The 18,457-nt window shown below is 38.5% G+C and overlaps 2 protein-coding genes across 6 annotated transcripts in view; one reads left to right on the top strand and one right to left on the bottom strand.

The window, feature by feature from the left end:
• The window catches only part of LOC103099991 (transient receptor potential cation channel subfamily M member 2-like), an 84,021-nt gene extending 79,763 nt beyond the window's left edge, over nt 1–4,258 (bottom strand). For both annotated transcript variants that reach the window (XR_008912138.1, XM_056798746.1), the window contains exon 1: nt 3,956–4,258. Coding sequence is in view for 1 of the 2 variants with exons in the window: in XM_056798746.1 (XP_056654724.1) it covers nt 3,956–4,249 (294 nt within the window). In the remaining variant the exon portion in view is untranslated. The remainder of the gene's footprint in view (nt 1–3,955) is intronic.
• The window catches only part of LOC103103158 (mucin-16-like), a 51,370-nt gene that overhangs the window by 10,072 nt on the left and 22,841 nt on the right, over nt 1–18,457 (top strand). For all 4 annotated transcript variants that reach the window (XM_056798745.1, XM_056798744.1, XM_056798741.1 and 1 more), the window contains exons 3-7: nt 10,834–10,961; nt 11,083–11,150; nt 12,267–12,436; nt 13,223–13,261; nt 14,448–14,564. In XM_056798745.1, the coding sequence (XP_056654723.1) occupies nt 10,834–10,961; nt 11,083–11,150; nt 12,267–12,436; nt 13,223–13,261; nt 14,448–14,564 (522 nt within the window). The remainder of the gene's footprint in view (nt 1–10,833; nt 10,962–11,082; nt 11,151–12,266; nt 12,437–13,222; nt 13,262–14,447; nt 14,565–18,457) is intronic.

Genomic DNA, 18,457 nt, shown 5'->3' on the forward strand with positions numbered 1-18,457 from the left:
ACTTTTCCTAAAACTAATGAACAGTATAAATATATCCAAAACCATCAGTAAGCATCATCTGCAATGAGGGTAAATTAGAATCATTCCCAATAATAAAAATAGTGAAACAAGGATGGGCCCTTTATAACCTCTATTGTTTAACATTGTACTAGAAACACTAGCTATTGAAATTAAAGAAGAAAAAGAAATTTATTAAAATAGGCAGTGGGGAGAATAAGCTATCACTCTTTGCAGATGATATGATGGTCTACTTAAAGAATCCTAGGGAATCCACTAAAAAGCTGATGAAAAAATCAACAACATTAGAAAAGTTGCAGCATACAAAAGGAACCCACATAAATCATCAGCATTTCTATATATTTCCAACACACCCAGGCAGCAGATGTTAGAAAGAGAAATTCCATTTAAAAGCACCCTAGACAATATAAAATAATTAGGAATCTATTTGCAAAGACAAAGAGAGGAATTATACAAACACAACTACAAAATACTTTCCACCAAACTAAAACTAGATCTAAACAATTGGAAAAATATTAATTGATCATAGGATTAGCTAACTTAATAAAAATGATCATCTTACCCACATTAATTTACTTATTTAGTGCCATGCCTATCAAACTACCAAGAAAACGTTTTTCTGCATTAGAAAAAAAAAACTATGACAAAGTTAATTTGGAAGCACAAAAGATCAAGAATATCAAGGTTAATAATGAAAAAAAAATGTGAAGGAAGGTTACCTAGCAGTACCAGATCTTAACATTATAATATAAAGCAATGGTCATCAAAACAATATGGTACTGGCTAACAGACAGAAGGAGAGGATCAGTAGAATAGGCTTGGGGTAAGTGACCTCAGGAAGACAGTCTATGATAAACTCAAAGGTCCCAGCTTTTCGAACAAAAATGCACTATTTGACAAAAACTGCTGGGAAAATTGGAAAATAGTATGGGAGACATTAGGTTTAGATCAGTATCTCACACCCCACAACAAGATAAACAAAGAATGGGTGAATGAATTGAATATAAAGAAGGAAACTATAAATAAATTTGGTAAACACATAATAGTATACTTGCCAGTCTTTAGGAAAGGAAATAATTTAAGACCAAGCAAAAAATCACAAAATGTAAAATAAATAACTTTGATTACTTTAAATTAAAAAGGGGTTGTTCAAACAATGCAACCAAAATTAGATGGGAAGCAAAAATTGGGAAACATTTTTTATAAGAAACCACTGACAAAGGTCTAACTAATCCAATATATAAAGGCCTTAACCAATTGTACAAAAAATCAAGCCATTCCCCAATTGATAAATGGGCAAGGGATGGGACATGAATAGACAATTTTCAGATAAAGGAATCACAACTATCAATAAGCACATGAACAAATGTTCTAAATCTCTCATAATGAGAGAAATGCAAATCATAACAACTCTTATTTACCACTTCACACCTAGCAGATTAGCTAACATGAAAGCAAAGGAAAATAACAAATGTTGGAGGGGATGTGGTAAAATTGGGACATTAATACATTACTGGTAGAGTTGTGAATTGATCCAACCATTTTGGATGGCAATTTGGAACTATGCCCAAAAGGTTTTTAAAGACTGTCTTCCTTTTGATCCAGCCATATAACTGCTGGGTTTATAATTCCCCAAAGACATCAAAGGGAAAAAGACTTGTACAAAAATAATTATAGCTGTGTTCATTGTGGTGGCAAAAAAGTGAAAAAAGAAAGGTGTTCCCTTCAAATGGGGAATGGTTTAACAAATTGTGGTATCTGTTGTTGATGGAATAGTATTGTGCTATAAAGAATTATGAACTGGAAGGATTCCATGTGAACTGAACAACCACCAGGAAGTGATGCAGAGTGAAAAGAGCAGAACCAGGAGAACATTATACACAGAAACTGATACACTGTGGTTCAATTGAATGCAATGGACTTCTCTATTAGCAGTAATGCAATGATCCAAGACAATTCTGAGGAACTTTTGGGAAAGACACCTATCCACATTCAGAGGAAGAACTGTGGGAATAGAAACACAAAAGAAAAACATCTGCTTGATTACATGGGTTGTTGGGGATATGACTGGGGATGTAGACTCCGAACAATCACCATAGTGCAATCAAAATTTGGAAACAGGTATTCATCACTATATATTTCCTTAATACATGTGACTTAGAATCATTTTGTAGTCCTTATCTTTCCTTGATAAATCAATGACACAAGTAAAACGCAGTGGAATTGTGTGGTGGCTATGGGGGAGGAGGAGAGGAGGGAAAGAACACGAACCATGTAACCATGGGAAAATCTTCTAAATTAATTAATTAAATGAATTTTTTTCATTTCAATGTAAAAAATATAATGTCCAAAAGTCAAAATCCCCAATCATTTTCCCAATCAGACCGTATGATGAATCATAAGTTTTCCTTAAGCATTTCTGCAATCACCCCTCTTTCTCTGGATGTAGGTAGCATTCTCTTATAAGTCCCTATAGATTGTCCTAGAACCTTGCATTGCTACTAGTAGAGAAGTTCATTACATTTGATTATGGCACAAGGAATCAGTCACTGTGTACCATGTTCTACTTCTGATCATTTCTCTCTGCATCTTTCTGAAGGTGTGTTTCTGATTCACATGGAATTCCTTCAGTTCAACAATCCTTTCAACACAATACTATTCCATCACCATCAGATACCACAATTTTTCAGCAATTTTCCCATTGATGGACAACAGGAGATGATTTTCTTGAGTGAGGTTTTGTAGTTCATATTCCCTTTGGCCAATTTACTATCTAAAGTTGTTTTCCTCGGCAAATTTTTATACCTCTTTTTTTCTCCTAGTGTTAATTTTGCCTTTCAAGAAATTCTTCAGTGTATTTTTGTGTATCGTCTTCCATATGGCTAATTCTACTTTTTGAAAGAGTTCATCTCTTCATTGAATTTTTATAAAATGTCTTTTACCATTTCGTATATTCTGATTTGAAAGATGTTCATTTCTTCAATATTGTTTGTGCCTTCTTTAATTAAGGTGTTGACTTTTTACATGAATATCCTATATCACTGTCATCACTTCTCCTGAATTTTCTTCTACCTCTCCTCCTGGATCATTAAATCTCTTTTTTGAGCTTCTTTCATCAATTCTTTTTTAGGCTTGAGAGCAATTCTTATTTTTATTGCAAAGTTTGCATGCAGCGGCATTGATTTTGTGTAGACTTCTACTGAGTTTGTGTTTTGGTTTTCTCTGTCACCATAATAGCTCTCTGTGTTGAATTTCTTTTTCATCTTTTTGCTCATTTCCAGCCCTTTCCTTTCCATTTAAAAAAGACAGTTAAAATTGAATCTGTACCTGTGGTGAGTTGAGTACAGCTCCAAGTTTAAGGTTCTTTGTACAGCTGCCCTCAGAGTTAAATCTGGGGATCAATCTGCTTTCAGCCCTTCAAATTTGGAATCATGAAAGCAATGGTGTTTTCAATACCCTTCTGGTCTATATCTGCCTTGTGAGTAACCTTAAGCACCCTTTTCTCCCCTGGAACTGTGACCAGGGAGAGTCTGATTCTCTCCTGTGGCTACAAGCACTGGTCTCTGCTAGCCCTCTCCACCCTGAGAATCTCTCCCACAGACTGGGATGTGAATATGAGTAAAGCAACAAGAATTGCCTTAAGAGTGAGTGAAGGGACTTCCAGAAGGAGCACCTGCCCCGCCCTCGCCCCGCCCCTCGGCCGCGGCATGGCGGGGGGCGGGGAGGCCAGTTTTTCCTCCTTCCGCCTTATGCTCCCAACCCTTCGGGGGGCCCTTATGGCCATTGCTGCGCCCAAACGCTGCTCAAGTGGGCCGACGTGGAGGCGCCTGGCAGCCGGCAGCCTCCAACTCCCTCCTGGGCCTCAGGAAGCCCTCATTGGCCTGCTCGCGACCGCCCCCCTGAAGGCCCTGCGGGAAGGGGCTCTCCTGGGCCCTACCTGCCGCGTCTCCTCGCACACCAGGGAGAAGAGCCAGAAGTAGATGACGAGCTCCCGCCAGGATGGCAGGGGCTGGAAGTCGACCATGAGCACGTAGGCGAAGAGCCAGAGGAAGGTGAAGTAGGACAGGATGTTCAGGTGGAAGATCACCACTGGCGCCGTGAAGAAGGCTCGGAAGCGGGCTAGGCAGCTCACCAGCTGGAGCCTATTCTCTCTGAGGGGAGCAGAGCGGAGGGACACCGATGGGCCATGGCCGTCACCCTGGCTTGGCCTGGAGGGACCCCGAGACTCCATCCCGCTGAAGAGCCTCCCAATCTGGATTTGAATCCTGCAGGTGTGGCTTTGGGCAAGTTTCCTGGTCTGTCTGGCCTCCCTCTCCCTCTCTGCAGACTACCGGGCCTGAGCATAGGCTCTCCCCCCGAGGAAAGAGCTGGCGGGAAAGGAATAGCTGTGGGCACTGCACACAACCCTACCAGAATGGTCCTGCTGGTGCAGCTTCCGCCCCTGCCCCTGCCCCTGCCCAGACCGACCTCAGCTCTGCCTAGCCAAAGGCCAAAGAGGCAGAGATTCTGCTTAGGGCAGTAGCCCAACCCCTTTAAGGCCACACATCCTCGCTTAGCCCAGTCAGAGGACAAAAGAATGGAACTAGAGCATGGGAGCGGGATGGCCTGGGAAGAAGAAGAGGGAGAAGAAGGAGAGGAAGAGGATGGAGAAGAAAGAGAAGCAGAAGCAGAAGAAGAGGAAGGAGGAGAAGAGGATGAAGAGAAAGAGGGAGGAGAGGAAGAGGAAGGAGAAAAAAGAAAGAAGAGGAAGGAGGAGGAAGAAAAAGGAGAGGAGGAAGAAAAAGGAGAGGAAAAGGAAGGAGAAGAAGAAAAAAGCAAGAAAAGGAAGAAGAAAGAGGAGAGAAAGGAGAAGAAAAAGAAGCAGAAGGAGGAGAGGAAGGAGAAGAAAAAGCAGAAGAAGGAGGAGGAGAGGAGGAAGAGAAAGAAGAAGGAGAGGAAGAAGAGAGGAGGAGGAGGAAGAAGTTGAAGGAGGAGGAGGAGGAGAGGAAGAACAACTGACCAGAAATAAAATATAAGTGAAGAATAGTCTGAAAGAAATGGTCTCTTTGTATAGAAGCAAAATCCCCTCATCTTGAAAGCAGGATGTGTGGAGTCTAGAACAACCACAGTCCTCTCAAAACATTTCAAGCAAACCGTAACCAAACATCTAAATACTTGACTGCAAGAAATAATCTACTAAAACATCCCAGAAATTTTGAACACAGGAAAAATGCACCAATTGACATCTTAAGGGGAAATTTTGTTTTAAACTCCAAGATATATAGTAGTTAAACTCAACAATTTTAGGTACTTAAACTTAGCAAAAACACCTGCTGCAAGTGACCAGGAGAAAAACCTTCTAATAAAAAGAAAAGAAAATTAGAACAGCACAAGACTACTTTGTATTCACCAGAAATCTCAGGAGCAAATGGAATAATATATTCCAAAAAGCAAAGGAGCTCAAGATGCAACTCAAAAGGACACACCTTATAAGCCTTAGCCTAATCATCAATGATAAAAGAATAATCAATTCAGTAAAATAGAGACATTTGAAGCATTTTTGAAGGTGATAGAAGCTTAGATATGAGCAGATTATTTGACTTGTAAACACTATTGCAACAACAAAAATAGAAAAATGATAAATAAAAATGCAGTGGGTAGAGAAATTAATAAAATCAAAAGTGATAGAACTATTGATTTAATAAATAAGACAAGGAGCTGGTACTTTGAAAAAACAAACAAAATAGACAAAGTACTGGTCAATCTAATTTAAAAAAGGAAGAAAGAAAAGCAAATTCACAGCATTAAAGATGAAAAGGGGGACAGCACCTCCAATGAGGAGGAAATTAAGGCAATCATTAGAAATTACTTTGCCCAATTATATGGCAATAAATACACCAATTTAGGAGAAATGGATGAATATATACAAAAATACAAAACGCCTAGACTAACAGAAGAGGAAATAGAATTCTTAAATAATCCCATATCAGAAATTGAAATCCATCAAGCCATCAAAGAACTTCCTAAGAAAAAATCCCCAGGGCCTGATGGATTCACCTGTGAATTCTATCAGACATTCAGAGAACAGTTAATCCCAATACTATACAAACTATTTGACATAATAAGCAAAGAGGGAGTTCTCCCAAACTCCTTTTACGACACAAACATGGTACTGATTCCAAAACCAGGCAGGTCAAAAACAGAGAAAGAAAACTATAGGCCAATCTCCCTAATGAATATAGATGCAAAAATCTTAAATAGGATACTAGCAAAAAAACTCCAGCAAGTGATCTGAAGGATCATTCACCATGATCAAGTAGGATTCATACCAGGGATGCAGGGCTGGTTCAACATTAGGAAAACCATCCACATAATTGACCACATCAACAAGCAAACTAGCAAGAACCACATGATTATCTCAATAGATGCAGAAAAAGCCTTTGATAAAATACAACACCCATTCCTATTAAAAACACTAGAAAGCATAGGAATAGAAGGGTCATTCCTAAAAATAATAAACAGTATATATCTAAAACCAACAGCTAATATCATCTGCAATGGGGATAAACTAGATGCATTCCCAATAAGATCAGGAGTGAAACAAGGATGCCCATTATCACCTCTACTATTTGACATTGTACTAGAAACACTAGCAGTAGCAATTAGAGAAGATAAAGGAATTGAAGGCATCAAAATAGGCAAGGAGGAGACCAAGTTATCACTCTTTGCGGACGACATGATGGTCTACTTAAAGAATCCTAGAGATTCAACCAAAAAGCTAATTGAAATAATCAACAACTTTAGCAAAGTTGCAGGATACAAAATAAACCCACATAAATCATCAGCTTTTCTATATATCTCCAACACAGCTCAGCAGCAAGAACTAGAAAGAGAAATCCCATTCAAAATCACCTTAGACAAAATAAAATACCTAGGAATCTATCTCCCAAGACAAACACAGGAACTATATGAACACAACTACAAAATACTCGCCACACAACTAAAACTAGACCTGAACAAATGGAAAAACATTAACTGCTCATGGATAGGACGAGCCAATATAATAAAAATGACCATCCTACCCAAACTTATTTATCTATTTAGTGCCATACCCATTGAACTACCAAAATACTTCTTCACTGATTTAGAAAAAAAAACATAACAAAGTTCATTTGGAAGAACAAAAGATCAAGGATATCCAGGGAAATAATGAAAAAAAACACATACGATGGGGGCCTTGCAGTCCCTGACCTAAAACTATATTACAAAGCAGCAGTCATCAAAACAATTTGGTACTGGCTAAGAAACAGAAAGGAAGATCAGTGGAATAGACTGGGGGAAAGAGACCTCAGCAAGACAGTATACGATAAACCCAAAGATCCCAGCTTTTGGGACAAAAATCCACTATTCGATAAAAACTGCTGGGAAAATTGGAAGACAGTGTGGGAGAGACTAGGAATAGATCAACACCTCACACCCTACACCAAGATAAATTCAAAATGGGTGAGTGACTTAAACATAAAGAAGGAAACCATAAGTAAATTGGGTAAACACAGAATAGTATACATGTCAGACCTTTGGGAGGGGAAAGGCTTTAAAACCAAGCAAGATATAGAAAGAATCACAAAATGTAAAATAAATAATTTTGACTACATCAAACTAAAAAGCTTTTGTACAAACAAAACCAATATAACTAAAATCAGAAGGGAAATAACAAATTGGGAAAAAATCTTCATAGAAACCTCTGACAAAGGTTTAATTACTCATATTTATAATGAGCTAAATCAATTGTACAAAAAATCAAGCCATTCTCCAATTGACAAATGGGCAAGGGACATGAACAGGCAATTCTCAGCCAAAGAAATCAAAACTATTAACAAGCACATGAAGAAGTGCTCTACATCTCTTATAATCAGAGAGATACAAATCAAAACAACTCTGAGGTATCACCTCACACCTAGCAGATTGGCTAACATGACAGCAAAGGAAAGTAATGAATGCTGGAGGGGATGTGGCAAAGTAGGGACATTAATTCATTGCTGGTGGAGTTGTGAATTGATCCAACCATTCTGGAGGGCCATTTGGAACTATGCCCAAAGGGCGACAAAAGAATATCTACCCTTTGACCCAGCCATAGCACTGCTGGGTCTGTACCCCAAAGAGATAATGGACACAATGACTTGTACAAAAATATTCATAGCTGTGCTCTTTGTGGTGGCCCAAAACTGGAAAACGAGGGGATGCCCATCAATTGGGGAATGGCTGAACAAACTGTGGTATATGTTGGTGATGGAGTACTATTGTGCTAAAAGGAATAATAAAGTGGAGAAGTTCCATGGAGACTGGAACAACCTCCAGGAAGTGATGCAGAGCGAGAGGAGCAGAACCAGGAGAACATTGTACACAGAGACTAATACACTGTGGTATAATCGAACGTAATGGACTTCTCCATTAGTGGCGGTGTAATGTCCCTGAACAACTTGCAGGGATCCAGGAGAAAAAAACACCATTCATAAGCAAAGGATAAACTATGGGAGTGGAAACACCGAGAAAAAGCAACTGCCTGAATACAGAGGTTGAGGGGACATGACAGAAGATAGACTCTAAATGAACACTCTAATGCAAATACTATCAACAAAGCAATGGGTTCAAATCAAGAAAACATCTAATGCCCAGTGGACTTACGCGTCGGCTATGGGGGGTGGGGTGGAGGAAAAGAAATTGATCTATGTCTTTAACGAATAATGGTTGGAAATGATCAAATAAAATATATTTAAAAAAATGCAGTGGGTAGATCAGTCAGCCTCAAAAAAAAAAAAAAGAGTGAGTGAAGGGACCCCATGTAATCTCCTTCTAAGCAGTTGTCTGATCCCCCCACTCATTTATTATCTGGGGCTTAATGCTCTAGAAGCCTTTCCTGTTACTTCAGTTGTGGTCAAGACCTGCTGGCTTGGTGGTCCTGCCCTGGTGCAATGTGTTCCACTTCTACCTCTACCACAGTCCATTCCATCTGTCCTGCTAGCTTTTCTAAGTTGTTTTGTGCTGGAAAATCAGATGTCTTTTTTGTGTTATAATACTGCTCCAGAATTCATTGTAAGACATTTTATCAGGATTTTAAAGGGTAATTTGATAGAGATCAGGTGAGAGATCTCTATATTCTCTATCAATTTGACTCTGCACGTGGCTTTTATTCTTATAAATTTGAATTAGAAATGAGACCCCTAGCAGAAGAATTTGAAGCAAATATTTTTCCCCTCAAATACCTGATTCCCTTCTAATTTTACTACATTGGTTTTGTTTTGAGGGGAAAACAATTTAATTTCATGTAAGCAACTTTATCCATTTTACCTTGCTGTCCTATATATCCCTCATGTGATCATGAACTCTCCCCTGTCCATTAATATGTGAGTCAAAAATTTCCCCGTTACTCTCATTTCTTTTATATCAACTTTTGTATCTAAATCATGAACCCATTTGGAATTTATTTTGTTATGTGATGCAAGAATATTGGTCCATTCCTAGATTCTGCAAAACGAATTTTCAGTATTTTCAGCAATTTTTGTTATGTAATCAGTACTTAACATTGAAAATGGATTAACCTCCTCATTTTACTTGTGAGGAAACTAAGGCAAAAACAGAGGACGTGGCAGGGCCACAATTTGAACCCAGGTCTTCTTTCAAGATATGTTCCATGGTCTCTCACAATGTGAGGTGTTACTCCTCCTTTGTGTAATGAATCAGTTGAGAAATAGAGTTGAGACCTGCTATGTGCTCAGTCCCAAATGCCTAGGAGTCACATAGCAGTCTGCCATTGCATGGAGGCTTGTTTATTACATAGTTTAGAGATCACATACTTCTTTGGCACACAGTCAATTTTATACATATATGTTTCCATGCAACTTAACAGCAAACACCAAGCCTAAGTAAATACTCAATGAAACATTGTTGCTATAGATGAATGACATAACAACAGTGTGATCTAGATGTTAGTTATCCCTGATCTTAGGATAGTCATTGTTACTTTTGGTCAGCTTTCACAATCAATCACAATTACTTAGGATATGGATAACAAAACATGATTAGAAGGTTAATTTGAGACAGACCAGATTTCCTTCAATTTACATGTTCAATTTTTTTGTGTGTTACTTTAAAGCACCTGGCAATGTTGCCTGGTTTCTATCTGCATTGAAGGTTATTGATGTTCTTGGCTTCCCTGGCTTGTAATAAAAGTGAATGTAACTGTGGAGATAAAAAAAGAAGGGGGATAATGATCTTTATGTTTAATTCTGTGAATGTAAACTTTTAGGGTAATAATCTGGGAGGATTAAGTTATGGGATGTATATGTGTGTTAATCCTATAAGTACTTGCTCTCATAGTACTTCTCCTGTATTGGGGAGGAGACAATCATCTTAACGAGACCATTGTAGTAAGGGATGTTGGAGAGAGAGAGAAGTCACTGAGAGGGATCAGTGGGAACCTCATTTTCAGGGAGCTGCCTTGCCTGGCTCCCATCTCCCAAACTGTGACTTTGCCAGACAGTAAGGATTTGTCAGCTTCCCTCAGTCTTCTAACTCCAAGTCCACAATTTTTAACACTGCTAAAAAAATTGTGTATGGCTGGAGGGATCCTCAGAATTTCATTAGTGGGTTCATTCTGCTGAGATTTCCTCTGAGGAAGGACTTGAACAGTGCCACCTGGAATAATGATGATGATCATTGTAATGATCATCACAATAACTAGCTTTTAGATAGAACTTGAAGGTTTACAAAGCATTTCCTCTCATTTGAATGACACTTGCAAGTCTCAGCCAATGGGATACCTTTCCTTTTGTACAGTATCATGGAGCTCTTGCTACAAAACCTTCAAACTCAGCTTCACTATTACCAACATGTTTTACACAACAAAGATGAATCAAAAGGACTCCAGAACATTCAAGGCTGCTGAGCATATCCTACAAATCTTGGTGAGATTCTACTCCCATTCCCTTCTACCTCCTCTGTCCCATGCTACCTTCCATAGCCCTGTGTATTCAGGCTTGCTCTAGCCAGGTATACAGAAGTCCCCTTCTCTCTTTTTGTTTCCAGCTCAAGGTATTGTTTGGAAGCAGCAAGCTTGGCTCTCAATATTGTGGATGCAGTGGCCTTTCACTGAGGTGAGAATCCTTCAAGACATCATCAGCTCAGATATTAGGGACCAGCAATTTCCATTTCACTCAGATGATGCCCAGGCTGTTTCTTCTGCTTCTTAATAGAAATTCCTTCTTTCCCAAGCTGTAATGGATAAAATCTTCCAACCAAGAAGCCATTAAAATATTTTAGACTCCTTATTCTCTTTCTCAGGTAGAAAAATATTCATTCCCCATTATTCTTTCCAAAGATAAGTTTGCAACTGTTTTCACTTTATAACTCCACATGAAAGGAATAACCTAGGAGGCATCAAATGAGTGCTTAGAAAATGATTGATTAATAAATACATATCAACATTACCTTTCTCTAGAATCATATATAGGCTCCAAGCTGGAAGGGACAGTAGAGGTAACCTGGACCATTCTCTTCATTTACAGATGAAAAAATGAAGACCCAAGGAGATCCCAATAACTTTCCCCAGGTCAAAAATAGTCAGAGTTTGAACACTTGATCTTTGATTTTAAATTCATTGTTCTTTCCACTACTCTAAAGAAACTACTGAAAATAATCAGACCCCACAGACACTTGTAAACATACAAATAAGTGATGTTACAGAGCACTGCCAATTTCATTGTCGTGGATAAGGTGCTAAGTGTGGAATCAGAAAGAACAGAGTTCAAATTTTCTCTCACTTACCAGATGTGTGATGCTATGCAAGTCACATAATCTGCCTTGGCCTCCATTTCTTTCCTCTATAAACTGAGAGGGCTATATTTGATGGCTTCCAATGCCCTTTTCAACTTTAAATCTACAATCATCTCTAAACCTTTATTCCAGGTCAGCCACTTCTCTCAAGAGTGTTCTCTGAATAACTAAATTTCAGAAACTAAACCAGTGGTGTCAAACTCAAAAGGAAATTTCTGAAGCCACTAAAGTATACATCAGCAAGGTCCCTATAGCCTGCATTTTGGCTCAGAAAAGCATATACATTTATATATATACATATACATATATATATATGTATTACTTTATAAATTAATAAGCTAACACATTAAAATTAGATTGGAACTACCCTTAATATAGTTCATGTGACTCCTAGGAAGGGCTGTTTGAAACCACTTGTCTGAAACATTAATTTCCAGGTCTCTGAAGAACAGCATAGCAACTGGAGTAGATATACTCTGCACTTTCAAGAAGGACTCCTCCAACCTTGTCCTGGACAAAAAGGTGGTTTCCTGGGAGCTGACTGAACAGCTCTGTAGAAGAGAGCTAAAACACCTGGTTATAGACAATGATAGCCTCATTGTGAATGGTAACTAGCTTGACTTTTGGGATATGTGCCTCTCTTTCTCTGGGTGGTTCCCTTTCCAGAAAACAACTCACCTGCCCCAAATTCTTCTTTCCTTTCGGGTCTCCTTTGTTTTCATGGTTTCTCTCTCACTTCTGGGAGCACTGGCCCTCAAAGTGGTGACAAACTATGAAGACATGGGGAGCTCACTTCTCAAGATCAGAAGAGACTGGATTGTTTTTAGACTCCTTCAACAAAGAAGTATGCCTTGAATGCCTTCTTGAATGCTGAAGCACCATTTTTCCCCTATGGGCCCCAAACCAACTCCTCTCCATTACTCCTTTAACTTTTTTGCCCACAAAGAGATACCCTACTCAAATTCTCTTCCTCCCTCTCTCCCCCCTCTATCTTTACTTCCCTCTCTCCTTCTCTCTCCTTCTTACTCTCTCTCTCCTTCTCTCTCTCTCTCTCTCTCTCTCTCTCTCTCTCTCTCTCTCTCTCTCTCTCTCTCTCTCTCTCTCTGTCTCTGTCTCTCTCTATCTCTCTGTCTCTCAACTTTCTTTATTTCTTCTATCTTTTCTCCCTCTCTTTTCTCTTTCTATTTTGGCCTTCTTTTCTGTACCTTTCCCAAAATCTTGTGTTTATGTCTCTTCTGTCCCATTCTCTTTTTTTCCTCTGCTATTCTCTTCTTGTCTTCCCTCCTTTCATCTGCTGTCCCTTGCCTTGTCCTTCCCTGCCCTCACCTTCTCTCCAAAACTTGTTCCCTCTGAATTTTTCTTTCTTCTTTTCTTTTCCCTTCTCAAACTACAGGGTATCAACATAAGCTGCCAGGAATCAGATCCACAAAGAGTAAGTTTTAGATTTCTTTATTGTCTGTTTGTATCTATATTTATATCCACTCTCTTTAATGAGACACTACAATGAAAGATTTTTTTTATATTTTTGGAAGGGATTAATGTAGGGCAGAGGATTAAAAGTGGTGTTAGGGATTCTTAGAATTAGATACACTATTAGATATGGCCAAAGTTTAGACTTCATTTACTCATTTGTCTATTCTCTTTTTGCTACTCAAAATATATATAAATAGTTCAAAAGGGAAAATTATCCCATGGGCCTGGGAAAGCAGGCTGTCCCTATCTCTTTCTTGTTCAAAATTAAGAGTCAGACCTTGTGGTCTTTGTAATCTTCTGATACATTGAGGGGATCTCCCAACATTCCAGAGAGACTTGTTGCTCTCCCTTATATTCTTCATTCACCAACGTTGCCCAATAGTTTTCATTAATAATGTTTTTATTCTCTGCTCTTTCAATAACTACACTCTCTCAAACCAGTGTCTTGCTCTGTTGCACTCAGATTTGAGACTCATCAGAAAAGAGATGATAGATAAATTTATGTGAGTTTATGAGCACTGAGTGAAATCCCATAGAAGAAGAGAAGAAGAGCCCAGTTCAAAACCTTGTAGGGCACCTACATGAAGGACTTAATTAAGTAAGAATCCAGCAAAGGAGACTAAAACAGGATAATCAGAAAAGTCCTAGGACAACCAGGATAGTTTTGTTATGAAAATTAGAGAATTTGGGTATCAACGAGTGCAGAGAGCTTAAGAAGAATGAGGATTAAGAAGAAGGCCATTAAGAGATTTTTGCAATTTCATTTTAATGATGAAGTTGAAAACCAGACTGTAGTTAAAAAAAAAGAGGAAGAAGAAGGGAAGTAGAAGTACCTTTCATAGATAGCATTTTCAAAAATTTCAATCCCAAAGGGAAGAGAGAGATAGGAAATGATAGCTATCAGGGATAGATGGATAAAATGAAGGCTGTTTTTCATTTGGGGTTGAAGGAAAGCTGCCAGTAGATGAGTAGAGTTTGAAAACAAAGTGAAACAATGGGAATACTAGAGAGATTCTCTGCTGGGTGAAGGATGAAGTAAAGAGAGCACATATTTTGGCATTTCCTTCAGAATATATGGGGACAACATATTGTCCTTCTACACCCACTCCTGTGGTTGAGATATATGTTCTCATCTATTGTTCTAGGAAGTGAGGTTGGTGTAGGACCTGTCACCCATATCCCAGACCATGGAGAACCAGGAAAAATCATGACATCACTGACTAGTGGCCTCCTGATCCGTGAATCCCCTGTATATGCTATAGGTAAGAAAATATATTTTCTTTCTTTTATACTGGCATTTATTCTTGCTTTGGGCACTTGTTTTCAATTTTGAGATATGGAGTCACCTTCATAGTCTGAGAACAGGACAGTCACTTATGGGGGAAGTTTGTCATTAGGTTGTAAGATTTGACAATTTCCTCTGTCCTATTGCTTTCTGCCCTAAAATTTGCTGTGATAGTAGCCTTTGGATGAAGATCTCATGGGGGATTTTGCTATTTCTTTTGTTTGCTTTGGTGTATACATATAATAGCCTATTCTTTTTCTTTGATCATTTCTCAACTGGGGAATGACTCTTTTAAAAATAATTTTGTTAATTTATAAAACATATACATTCTTAATGTTTGTTAAATATTATATATGACACATAAAATTTATAATTGTCCCCTCCAATGTAGAAATATTTTCTTTGTTCCTTATGTGAAAAATTCCCCCATTCTAACTCTTCCATCCCTCTTCGTCCAGTGCTTCCCTCTTTATCATCCCTTCATTCTTTTTTGGAAATCATTCCAATATCATAGACTGATACACATGCTGAAATAGAGAAATATAAACTGAGGAAATTATTTCTTTTGCAATGACTACTCTGGCTGGCTTATGACTAGAGAGAGTTGCTAGAGGGAAACTTGAAAACTGTTTGGGAGTAATGGAGGTAGTAATGAGAAATGCTGAGGGATGCTAGGAGAGGGATGCTACCACACAGGGGAACTACCCTGGGGAATGCTCTGAGGTTTGCCTACTGATCCCTACTGATGGCTGATGGATCAGTATCTGTTTCTAACTTCCTCCTCCCCTTCACTCCCTCCCTTCTCCAACACTTTCCTTCCTGCCTCCCTCACCTCCCAGTTCTTCTTGAAGCTTTTGGCTTCTTCCCTCCTCCCTTGAGTAAAGTATAAAGATACTCTTTTCTTTTCCTTTTTCAAGTCAAGGGGTTTATTGGGATAACAGGATAGGAAACTGAGGTAAGAGGGATGAGGATTTCCCTCATCTATAATGAGGGAGAATTTGAGGTTTGAGAGAGTAGTCCATTCACAAACGGTGACTCTAAGACAGAGAGATGAAGGACAACAGCTGTTTAAAATCTTCTTTTACTTCACAAAGTCAGCAAGGTCTCTCAGCTTAATTAACCCCAGACAGAAAACAAAGTCCAAAGTCTCCCAGTTTCTCCTGGCCAGCTCAACTCTCAAAGAGACAACCAACTCCAAAAGCCAATTTCTCCTTCTTCTCCTTTCTCTGTCATAGTTTCTCCTGGCCAGCTTAACTGCCTGAGTCAGAGAGCCAAAGTTAAAGCCAAGTTTCTCCTTCTCCTCTCTGTGGCCAGAAACCCCCAACTGCCACTCCTGGGAACATTCCATTTGGAACCTTCCTCTTGATTGACAGGCAGGTTAGGTCCCCAGCTTGTTTCTTGCATCTTGGCTTACAAGTCCTCTCTCTCTCTCTCCATGTCTCTACCGCAAATCCCCCCTTTTATTAGCAAAAAATGTAACTTTCATTTTTCAATGATACTTACCTTAATAATTCTATCTATCTTAACTCTTTGCTATCTGAAATATACTCTACCCCCCCCTTTACAAAATGCTAAACACATCTTAGCTGTTCTATCGAAATGCTAAGCTAAGAATGGGTTATAGGAAAATGGTTACATGAACATAGTTTCACATAACAAAGCAAATAACAATTTCCAAATCATCTCAACAATTACCCTATCATTAAGAATATGCAAATATTCTAATTCCTAATGTCTATAAATTCACTAAGTAAAATTTCCTATCACTAATAAATGCTAACCTACAATCATAATACAATATAACTTCCATGCTTCAGAACTTCTATGTCTCTACTTTCTTAAGCCTTAAACAAATTCAATAGGCTATTACTAATGTTAGTAGTTAGACTATTAATAAACTTACTCTAAAAAGTTAGCTCGTTAGTCAATTAGTAAGTTTAGTACAGATTTAAATATATACATCATTCTAAATTTCTGTGCAAACTCATGCAGAAAAGGATATTATTTTCTGTTTGAATTTCCCACAGAAATTTCTCATCAGTGTGTCTTTGTTATCATGCATGTCATGTAATTACCCATTCCATGAATATCTTATTTTGCTATGTAGGATGTGCATGCATATATGTGCTGTTTACATGTATGACACAGTCTTACACTTATTCATGGCCAAAATTTCAAAGTTCCAAAGTCCTTCCATGTCCATTCATGTTGCCTGTCGAAACTCTTCCATCCTTTCTGCTCAACATATCACTCTTCTGTCTACCATCACTTGATTGAAGACTTGTGTTCTTCAAGTCAGGATCCACTGCAATAATCAGGAACCTGGGAACACACAAACAAACCACGCACATGTGTGCAAGTTAGTTTTTTACATATGTGTGCAAGTAAATGTGAAAAGTTACTTTTGCATGGAAGTGAGATGAAATTTTTGAGTAACAGAATGTATCAATTTTTTGTGTGTGCAAGTAAGATAACATGATTTTCTTCATGAATGGGGGTAAGCTTTTTGCATTTGTACATCTTCGTGTTTACAAGTTAGGTCAACTTGTGTTTTTCCTCATGCAAGGGGGTAAGCGTTATGCATAGGTTTTCAAGTCTTTGGTAAGAATAATGACATCAATTTTTTTTTCTTTCAAGGAGGTTTATCATATGGTTACTGTATGTAGTTCTTGGATGGTTACTATATGTAGAATTTGGAGATAGTTTTTTTCGTTTTGTTACTATGTCAGGCAGAGACTTTTATATCTTATATTGAGGCTTTGTGGCTGCTAATCTTTCTCATGCAAGGTTTTACTTTCATATTACTGTGTTACTGTCTGTATATTTTCAGGGTTCTATCCTTTCATTATTTTAACTTGTGCAGGGGTCTCTCTACTCTATTCTGGTGGCAAGTATTCATGTGCTTTCCTGTGTTTCTGGTAGGGACTGCATTTGCTTATCAATTATTTTCCTAGGGCTACTCAATATTATGGGTGTGATGCAATTTCACATGTGAAGCATGGAACCATGGATCTCTTTGATCAACTTTTATAGCTATTGGGGTTGTCATTATGACCGTAGTAGGTCCAATCCATCTTGGTTCTGTAGGAGATTCTCTATTAAAGTTCTTGACATAAACTTTATCACCTGGTTTTATCTTGGGCAATGAAAAATCTAGTGGTGTTCTTTGCACAAGCAAACCCAGTTTCCTTAGTTCTTCAATCCTATGTTGTATCTGTTTTAAGTATTCATGAAGAACACATTCACCTCTTAACATGGATACAAGTAAGGTGGCTTTACTGTCCTACGATGCCAAAGAGGGCTGACCATACAGAATTTCAAAAGGTGATAGGTGCAGGTCAGTCCTAGGCCTGGTTCTAATGTTGAAGAAAGCAAGGGACAAAACATCTGCCCATTTTGAATGTGTTTCTGAACAGAGTTTACCTATTGGTGTTTTTAACTCTTTGATCGTCTGTTCGACCAGCCTGGAACTTTGGGGCCGATAAACTGAATGGTAATTGCACTTAATCCCCAAGTTCTTGTAGATTTCTTGTAGAACCCGGGAAGTGAAGTGGGTCCCCTTGTCCGAGTCAATGGTATTGGGAATGCCATGTCTAGGTATAATCTCCTTCAATAGAAATTTCACTACTGTAGCAGTGTCACTTTTCTTATACGGACATGTTACAACCCATCTAGTCAGTCTATCCAAATTAACCAATGCATATTTGCATCCCCTTTCCTTAGGCATGTTGATATCATCAATTTGAATACAGTGGAAAGGCATATAACTGAGTGGTCTGCCTCCCAATGCAACACTCTTGAAATGTCCTTGATTTTATCTCCTGCATGTTTCACGTGCCTTGACTAGTTCTAATGGCATTTGTAGTCATT

This window comes from Monodelphis domestica, chromosome 5 (assembly GCF_027887165.1).
Source record: "Monodelphis domestica isolate mMonDom1 chromosome 5, mMonDom1.pri, whole genome shotgun sequence".
NCBI lineage: Eukaryota > Metazoa > Chordata > Mammalia > Didelphimorphia > Didelphidae > Monodelphis > Monodelphis domestica.